Source organism: Helianthus annuus, chromosome 4 (assembly GCF_002127325.2).
Source record: "Helianthus annuus cultivar XRQ/B chromosome 4, HanXRQr2.0-SUNRISE, whole genome shotgun sequence".
Lineage (NCBI taxonomy): Eukaryota > Viridiplantae > Streptophyta > Magnoliopsida > Asterales > Asteraceae > Helianthus > Helianthus annuus.
The window spans coordinates 4,326,687-4,335,877 of NC_035436.2; the positions used below are offsets into that span (position 1 = coordinate 4,326,687).

Below are 9,191 nucleotides of genomic sequence, written 5' to 3' on the forward strand. Positions count from 1 at the left end.
CGAACGCGACCAATGCTCGATCCAGCATCACCCGCCCTGCTATTGCCGTTAATAGCTGGCGGATTCCACCCCAAATCATCTCGATGGTTACGAACACCGTCCAGTTCCATGGGTTACCGTCCGAGGACCCAAATGTTCACATCTCTCGTTTTTCAGCTATCTGTGACACATTTCAGGAGCAAGGCGTTAGCGAGGACGCCTGCAAGTTACGTCTTTTCCCATTCTCACTCACTGATCGAGCTCATGCTTGGTTAGAGTCTCTTCCTGCTGGATCCATTACTACCTGGGCGGGGATGCGAGAGAAATTCTTAGGCAAATATTTTCCTCCCTCAAAAACCGCTCGTCTGAGGAGCATGATTCAGGAGTTTCGCCAGAAGGAAGGAGAGTCATTTTACGAGACATGGGAGCGCTTCAAGGAGTTGTTAGTTAAGTGTCCACATCACGGGTTTGAGAGGTGGGCGCTAGTTGAGAAGTTCTACCATGGAGTGACGCCTGCTACGAGAAATATGCTGAATACGACTGCTGGCGGCAATCTGATGACCGCCAAGACTCCAGATGAGTGTACCGAGATGTTTGAGGACATCGCGATGAGTAGCTATGAGTTTCCCGAGTCTAGAGATTCGTCTGCTGCATAGAGAGGCGTGCATAAGGTTGACACTACCACCTCTATGCAAGCCCAAATCGATGCCTTAAAGCAGCAGATGAAGGAGATGCAGACGAAGAAAGAGCAGTTGTGCGAGATATGCACAGGGAAGCATGACACAGCCGTGTGTCCTATTGCCCCTGAGGAGTCACCAGAGCAGGTGGAGTTCGTGGGAAATCGGAATCAAGGAAATTTCGGGAAGCGCTACAATTCGAACTGGAAGAACCACCCGAATTTCAGCTGGAAGAACAACAACCCACCGGGGTTTCAGCCACGTCAGAGCTTGTTTCAGGACGCAGGAGCAGGAGCAGGGGCGAGTTCGGGTACGAAAAACCCGACGATAGAGGAGATGCTGAGGCAAAACCAGGATACATTAGCTAAGCAGACGCAGTTGCTCACACAGTTCATCACGCGAGAGGATACTCGACATCAGGAGACACAGTCGAGGTTCATGGAGCACGAGACCTTCATGAAGAGTCAGAGCACTGCACTACAGAACCTGGAGAGGACAGTGGGTTCGCTGGCCGATCAGCTGAACCAGAGGCCTCAAGGTGGTCTCCCTAGTAGCACTGTTGGGAATCCGAACGCCACCGCGAACGCTGTTACCACTAGGAGCGGACGAGGGGCTGTTGAGGTCGAGCCGGTAGTCGATGAGGACCCGGAGGTCGACGAGGAGATTGAGATGGAGACACCTGCTGGCAGAGTGCACCCTAGGCTGCGCCCAGCAAGTACAGCACAGTCCAGCGGGTCTCCAGGAGAGGAGAAGGAGTTAGAGAAGGAGCCGACGAGGATGTACAAGCCGACACCCCCTTACCCTGGTAGGTTAGTGAGGGGTAAGGACGCAGAGCAGTATGGTCGTTTCATGGAGATGTTGAAGAAGCTGCATGTGAACATTCCGTTCGTCGAGGCTTTGGCGAAGATGCCAAAGTATGCGAAGTTTTTGAAGGATCTTCTTACGAATAAGAAGAAATTAGAGGATCTGTCGACTGTTACCCTGAGCGAGGAGTGTTCTGCTGTCCTACAGAACAAGTTGCCGAAGAAAGTGTCTGATCCTGGTAGCTTTACCATCCCATGTCTGATTGGGAATCTTGCTGTCAGCAATGCGCTTGCTGACCTAGGTGCTAGCATAAATCTCATGCCCTATTCCATTTTCGCTAAGCTTGACCTAGGAGAGCCTTCCCCTACGCGCATGAGTATTCAGCTCGCCGATCGATCGGTGAAGTTTCCTAGGGGTATCGTGGAGAATATGCTAGTGAAGGTCGATAAATTCGTGTTCCCAGTTGACTTTGTCATCCTCGACATGGACGAGGACTCTGAGGTCCCACTGATTTTAGGTCGTCCATTCCTTGCCACAGCACGAGCACTCATTGACGTGCACGACGGCAAGTTGACTCTTCGAGTGGATGAGGATGAGGTCACATTCGACATTCAGCGTTCTATGAGGCACACCGGCCAGCATGATGACACTCTATACTTTATCGATACTCTTATGTCCCATGTGGGTGGCCTTCTCAACGAGATTTGTGGGAGGGATGCGTCTGATACGCATGATACTAGTATGGATGATCAGGGGAGTGAGGTCACTGAGTTAGATGTTGAGCAGGACCCTTTGTTGCAGGCTACCGAGCCTTCCCCTAGATTCGAGGTGTTTGAGGTCATCGAGGAGGAGGAGATTCCGAAGGAGAGACCGTCTGTTGAGGCACCCCCGCCCCTGGAGTTGAAGGAGTTGCCGTCTCATCTGGAGTACGCATTCTTGGGCGAGGGATCGCAGTTACCCGTCATCATTTCTGCTGGATTGACGGAGGAGGAGAAGAAGAAACTGATGAGTGTTTTGAGAAAGAATAGGCAGGCTATTGCGTGGAAGCTGATGGACATCAAGGGTATTAACCCTTCGTTTTGCACGCACAGGATTTTGATGGAGGAGGAGTTCAAGCCGGTGGTTCAGCCTCAGAGAAGGCTAAACCCTAATATGCAGGATGTTGTGAAGAAAGAGGTGATTAAGTTGCTGGATGCAGGACTGATTTACCCGATTTCGGACTCTGCATGGGTGAGTCCCGTCCAGGTGGTCCCCAAGAAGGGGGGGTATGACAGTGGTCGTCAACGATAGGGATGAGTTGATACCCAGGACCGTCACCGGCTGGCGAGTTTGCATAGATTATCGCAGACTCAACGACGCCACGCGCAAGGATCACTTTCCTTTGCCGTTCATCGATCAGATGCTGGAGCGACTGTCAGGGCAGCAGTTTTACTGTTTTCTTGATGGATTCTCAGGTTATTTCCAGATCCCTATTGCACCAAAGGATCAGGAAAAGACCACATTTACATGCCCCTTTGGCACCTTCGCGTATCGACGCATGCCATTTGGGTTATGTAATGCTCCAGCCACTTTTCAGCGCTGTATGGTGGCGATCTTTCACGAGTTGATCAAGGACTCCATGGAGGTGTTCATGGATGACTTTTCTGTGTTTGGGAGTTCCTTCGATCATTGTCTGCGTAATCTCGAGCGTGTGCTTATTCGATGTGAGGAGACGAACCTGATGCTTAACTGGGAGAAGTGTCACTTTATGGTTCGAGAGGGGATTGTGCTAGGGCACAAGATTTCACAGGCGGGGCTTGAGGTGGATCAAGCCAAAGTTGATGTTATTTCCAAGCTCCCGTCGCCTACTTCTGTGAAGTCTATTCGGAGTTTCTTGGGTCATGCGGGATTCTACCGCCGTTTCATCCGAGACTTTTCGAAGATTGCTCGCCCGATGACCCAGCTGCTAGAGAAGGATAGGCCATTCGTATTCGACGATGAGTGTTTGAGGGCCTTCGAGTTGATAGGGAGAGGTTAGTGAGTGCTCCCATTCTGATTGCTCCTGATTGGAGCCTCCCATTTGAGATCATGTGCGATGCCAGCGACTTTGCTGTTGGGGCCGTTTTAGGGCAGCGTAGGGAGAAGCACTTTCATCCCATCTATTACGCTAGCAAGACCCTAAACGACGCCCAAGAGAACTACACCACGACGGAGAAGGAGTTGCTGGCAGTCGTATTCGCGTGTGACAAATTCTGTTCGTATCTTGTGCTGTCGAAGACCATTATTTTCACGGATCATTCGGCCCTTCGCTACCTGTTTGCGAAGAAGGACGCGAAGCCTAGGCTTATTCGATGGATTTTGCTGCTTCAGGAGTTTGACCTAGAGATTAGGGACAAGAAGGGGGCTGAGAATGTAGCTGCGGATCATCTGTCGAGATTAGAGAGCCCCGAGATAGAGAAGACTCGGGAGGATAGGATTGGGGATGAGTTTCCCCATGAGGCGTTGATGTTTTTGAAAGCCCACGAGGAAGGCTTTCCCTGGTTTGCTGATCTGGCGAATTACTTGTCTACAGGTGACCTTGTGGAGGGCATGACATACCAGCAAAAGAAGAAATTCTTTGCGGATGTCAAGCACTACATTTGGGAGGATCCGTACTTGTTTAGGATCGGTGCGGACCAGGTTATTAGGAGATGTGTGTTTGGGTCCGAGTCGCGCAGTATTCTGCGACATTGTCATGAGGGACCGACTGGTGGCCATTATGGTGCAGCTTATACCGCCAAACGCGTGTTTGATGCGGGTTTTTATTGGCCGACCATCTTTAGGGACGCACATGAGTTTGTGCGCAGCTGTGATGCCTGTCAGAGGACAGGAAATATCTCATCCCGTAATGAGATGCCCCAGAACCCCATTCAGGTGGTTGAGGTCTTTGATATTTGGGGTATTGATTTTATGGGTCCGTTTCCTATGTCGAGGGGGAACCGATACATCCTTGTCGCAAGAGATTATGTTTCTAAGTGGGTGGAGGCAGAGGCCTTGCCTACGAATGACGCGAGGGTTGTTGTGAGATTCTTGAGGAGATTGTTTGCTAGGTTCGGGACACCGAAGTCCTTGATATCTGATCGAGGCACCCACTTCTGCAATTCACAGATGGAGAAGGTCTTGAAACGCTATGGGGTCACCCATCGGCTCTCAACGGCCTATCATCCACAGACGAGTGGGCAGGTGGAAAATTCGAATAGGGGGATCAAGAGAATCCTGGAGAAAACTGTCGGAAACAGTCGTATCGATTGGTCCGAGAAGTTAGATGACGCTCTGTGGGCTTTCCGTACTGCTTATAGGACGCCTATTGGGACCACACCCTTTAGGATAGTTTATGGGAAAGCGTGTCATCTACCGGTGGAGCTAGAGCATCGTGCATACTGGGCACTGAAGGCAGTCAATCTTGACTTGCCAGCTGCAGGCAAGAACCGGTTTCTTCAACTTCACGAGTTAGAGGAGTTACGCGACGAGGCGTATGAAAAGTCGTGGGCATATAAGGAGCGAACTAAGGCGTTGCACGACAAACACTTGAAGCAGGTGAAAGAGTTCAAGTGTGGGGAGAAAGTGTTGCTATACAATTCCCGGTTGAAGCTGTTCCCGGGAAAGTTGAAATCGCGTTGGCACGGACCGTATGTGGTTAGGCAGGTGTTCCCGTACGGGACGATAGAGGTTGAGAGTGAAGACGGTCAGAGATTCAAGGTCAATGGGCATCGATTGAAGCATTTTGTCGAGGGACCGACCGAGGATCGAGAGGAGGAGGTGATTGACCTCCCGCTTTTAAGCACGTGAGAGTTTGTTTCGCACACTCGGGAATTCCCGAGTTGTATAGTTTGTACCGTTTATTTTTGTATCTTGTATTTTTGTGTATTGTATTATTTGTATATTGAATTTATTCAAGTCTGTTGTGTCTGTATCGAACGTACTGATCTGTTTGTCGAGTGTGCAGTTCACAGGTGGAAAACCGAGCCGAGACGTACGGGGGTAATATCGAAAACGAGGTAAGTTTAGGGAATGATAATAATAATAATAATAATAATAATAACATAAAAAAAAAGAGAAAAAAATCTGCTTTGGTATGCTTTACGGACCGCAAGGGGACCACCATACGGTCCGTAAACCTTAGGCGGTCACAAAAAAATCAAAAGCTTTACGGACCGCAAGGGTTTACCTATACGGTCCGTAAGCCTGTCGCAGATCAAAAAAAATATAAAAGCCCTAAATTGGTCATCTTCTCCATTTCAAACCACCAAGACCACCGTCTCCACCACTCAATTCAACCTCCACTGCCACCGGTCACCACCCGTTCTCCACCACCTCCGCCGCCCTGAACCACCACCTTCACCACTGAAACCACCTGTCACCAGCCACCATCTTCACCAAATCCTCCACCGCCCAACCATCCTCCACAGTCCACCGTCCACCCCCAATTCAACCGCCGCCCACCCACCTCGACCGGCCACCGTTCTCTCCACCAACCATTCTCCATTGTACCGCCGTTACTGCCACCGTCAAACCGCCTTCACCACCGAATCGCCGCCACTGAAACCGCCCAACCAGCCTCCACAGACCACCGGCCACCATCCACTTCTACCGCCGCATCACCTCCGCTGCCACCGTATCACTCCGGACACGACCACCACCCCCTCGTTTTCTGTGTCTTAATCGACAGTTCAGGTACGTATCCTATGATCTTTCATGATTAATCAGTTCGTGCGTTGTGCAATCTGCTGTGTTTATTTGAGTCGTGTCAGTTGGGTCGTGTCAGTTAATCGAGTCGCGTGTCGGGTCAGTTTGGGTGTGTTTCGGGTCAGTTTAGTCGAGTCTTGTGTTAGGGTGACTGTCATGTCGTTCGAAGGTGTCGCTTTAGGGTCGTGCATTAATGTTGTAAATTGTATTGATGTATGTAGTGTGTCGAGAGTTTTAGTCATGTCGTGTTTAATATGTCGAGTCGTTGTCGGTAATCTTGGTTAAGTTCGAGGGTCGTGAGTCCATGATTGTACTTAAATTGTTGTGTATTGTATGTTTGTCGAGTCGTTTCGGTAATAGTATAGCGACATGGTGCTTTGATTGAATTTGAAAAATATACGTCGAATTACTATTGCGTTTATTTGCAGGATTGCGATCGCCTCGCCCGTACTCAATCTCCATTCGGGCGAGGACGGTTGGTTTCTTGTAAATACGTCGGGGGCATGCCGAAATTTGTAATTTTTGTTGTATAAATTTGTTGCGGCCGCGAACGAAATGCTATACGGCCGCAACCGCCACCCCCAGCACAACAAAAATATGCTTCGTCACGTTCCGTTGCTTTTGTTTACTGTAGTTAGATAAAATTAATTTTTGAAAAAAAAATATAGAAAAATGAAATAAAAAAAAATACATTGCATCGTAAAACGTGCTGGGGGCGGTGTCTTGTATTATTTGTCTTGTAAATTCTCACTGTTGTAAATGAGTGCAGGTATGGCCTCTTCGTCGTCAGCACAACTGTCCCGCAAGCGAGGACGCTCTTCACACACTCCAGTGCCGCAGCCGCCTGAGCGTCCTGCGAGAGTGATCCGATACTCTGAGGATCCACATAGACCTGATCTTTTTGCAGTGCCACCACCACCAGCGGATCTCCCACCGGAGGAGACTCACACACTGCTGCAGTTTGACCCAGTTTCAGATGAGTTTACAGCTTTACGGAGGTATCTCGGTTTACGCTATCACCGAGCTAGGGTACTGGATTGGGCATTGCTGGAGCGCATGGGCGCTCGGGATAGGTTTGAGGGGTTGATCACACCTCGCTGGAGGAGGTTATTAGACGAGAGGCGGGCGTATCATCATGAGCTTGTACTGGAGTTTCATGCCACCTTCAGGCTCCATCATGTTCGCATTGCTGAGCCTGCTGCTGTCAGCTTCGCCCTTGGACGGCAGACACACATATTGTCCCTTGCTCAGTTCGCCGTCCACACAGGGTTGTATACGTTGGAGGAGACCACGCAGCCTATCTTCACTGAGAGTTTGATGGGATGGACAGACGCAGATTTACCTCAGTGTGTCACCACGACACAGCTGACGGCATTTTGGTCCACCATAGGAGATGGTGCGTGGTCATCAGGGATTCCAGCCACACAGATCCGAGATCCGGTTATTCGCTTTATACATAGGATCTTAGCTTGCACCGTACTTGCTCGACACATGAGTCTCGAGAAGGTTACATACCATGATCTGTTTGCATTGTATTGTATGGTGGAGGGCCAGGAGGCCAATTTAGCAGTTTTCCTACTTCACTCCTTTGACAGAGCTCGAGGACGCGGTACAGATTCCAGGATTTTCATGGGTTCATACATTAGTGCACTTGCTGAGAGCTTGGGTGTGTATCAGGATTTCCCACCAGGATGGTTGCATGAGGAGCCTGCCGGGTCACTTTTTCGGTTGGGTGACATGAGGCAGATGATAGAATTGTTGGCACCGGGCGATCCGCCTAGATTTCTTGAGCCGAGGGCCGTGCAGTTGGTTATTGGGGCCGGAGGCGAGGCACAGGAGGAGATCCCGGTGGTACCACCTCGTTTCAGGCATGGCGATAGGGAGAGAGCTCGGGTTAGGGGTGCTGGGGCCCCTAGAGCAGCGAGGACAGTTGAGGAGAGGTTGGATGGTATAGAGCAGTCGGTAGAGGAGTTGAGAGATGCACAGGTAGAGATCAAGACGATGCTTCAGCGTGTCATTGACTATTTCCACATTCCTCCACAGGATCAGCCGCCTCCACCAGGACAGCAGTAGTCAGCATCTGCTGGGATTTTGGGTTACCTTTGTACTTTTCCCTTTATTTTTGTTTTTGTGATCATGGTCTGTATTTGATATATGTATTCGGGGGAATTGTAAGGGTAACCGGTTGGGACTTTTGTTGTATTTGTACTTTGTATATTTATTGTATATTATGGTTGTGTTTGATATATTGCTTCTAGCCGTGCAGTTTATTATACAGGTTATATTATGATTGGTGAATCACATAGCTGAGCGGTTTGACCATCCACGAGCAGTATCTCATGCATATCAGGGGAGGTTCAGTTTCACTCTTCCTGATTGTCGTTGTTGTTTATTTTTGTTTATTTCCTTTTCGTTCATATTGGGGACAATGTGTCTTTCAAGTGTGGGGATGGGGGAATTTTGTAAAATGAGTCTGTACATATATATAAAAATTTTTGAAAAAAAAAATATACAAAAATGAAAAAAAAAAAAGAGTTGGTTTTGTGAGTCCCGGTCCTTTAGCGCGTAGAAAACAAAAACCTTTTCAAAACGTCGGTCAAAAGCGGTTTAATTGTAGAATCTACGAGTCGGAGGGCACTTGTTTCTTTAAGTTGCGGGATAGTAGGTTGGTTGAATCGGTTTTTGGGAAGAAAAAGGGTTCGGGATGCCTAGGATAGTGGATTAAGCCGGAGAGTGATTGATTGTGCATTGTCGATATCGGTAGCCCTTATTTTCCACATGATAGTGAGATTTGAGCCTTTACATGTTCATATTTATATGTTCACTATTTTCGTTTCATGTGTGTTTACCGACTTTGTTGTATTACTTTAGAACTTGTGCGTTTTGATGTAGTTTAAAACCTTCGGTTAGGGTTTAGCATGGATATGATAGAGGCATTAGGATCACCTTGTTTGTGTTACCTTTGTGTTTAACATGTTTCATCATCACCCGTAGATACACCACTTTGAGCCTAGCCATTCGTTTGTT

General features: G+C 48.8%; 1 protein-coding gene and 1 non-coding gene across 2 annotated transcripts; one reads left to right on the forward strand and one right to left on the reverse strand.

Moving 5' to 3' along the window:
- Positions 1-341: 341 nt before the first annotated feature.
- LOC118491941 lies at positions 342-448 on the reverse strand. Its single transcript, XR_004892386.1, has one exon. It is a non-coding gene; the product is annotated as a small nucleolar RNA R71 (small nucleolar RNA).
- Positions 449-668: 220 nt separating this feature from the next.
- LOC110932771 lies at positions 669-2,750 on the forward strand. The gene has a single exon (XM_022176028.1). It carries the CDS (start codon positions 669-671, stop codon positions 2,748-2,750), a length of 2,082 nt encoding a protein of 693 aa, XP_022031720.1.
- The last annotated feature ends 6,441 nt before the right edge of the window (positions 2,751-9,191 follow it).

Coding starts and splice junctions, on each gene's coding strand:
- LOC110932771 (XM_022176028.1), top strand. CDS start 669: ATGCAAGCCCAAATCGATGCCTTAAAGCAGCAGATGAAGGAGATGCAG.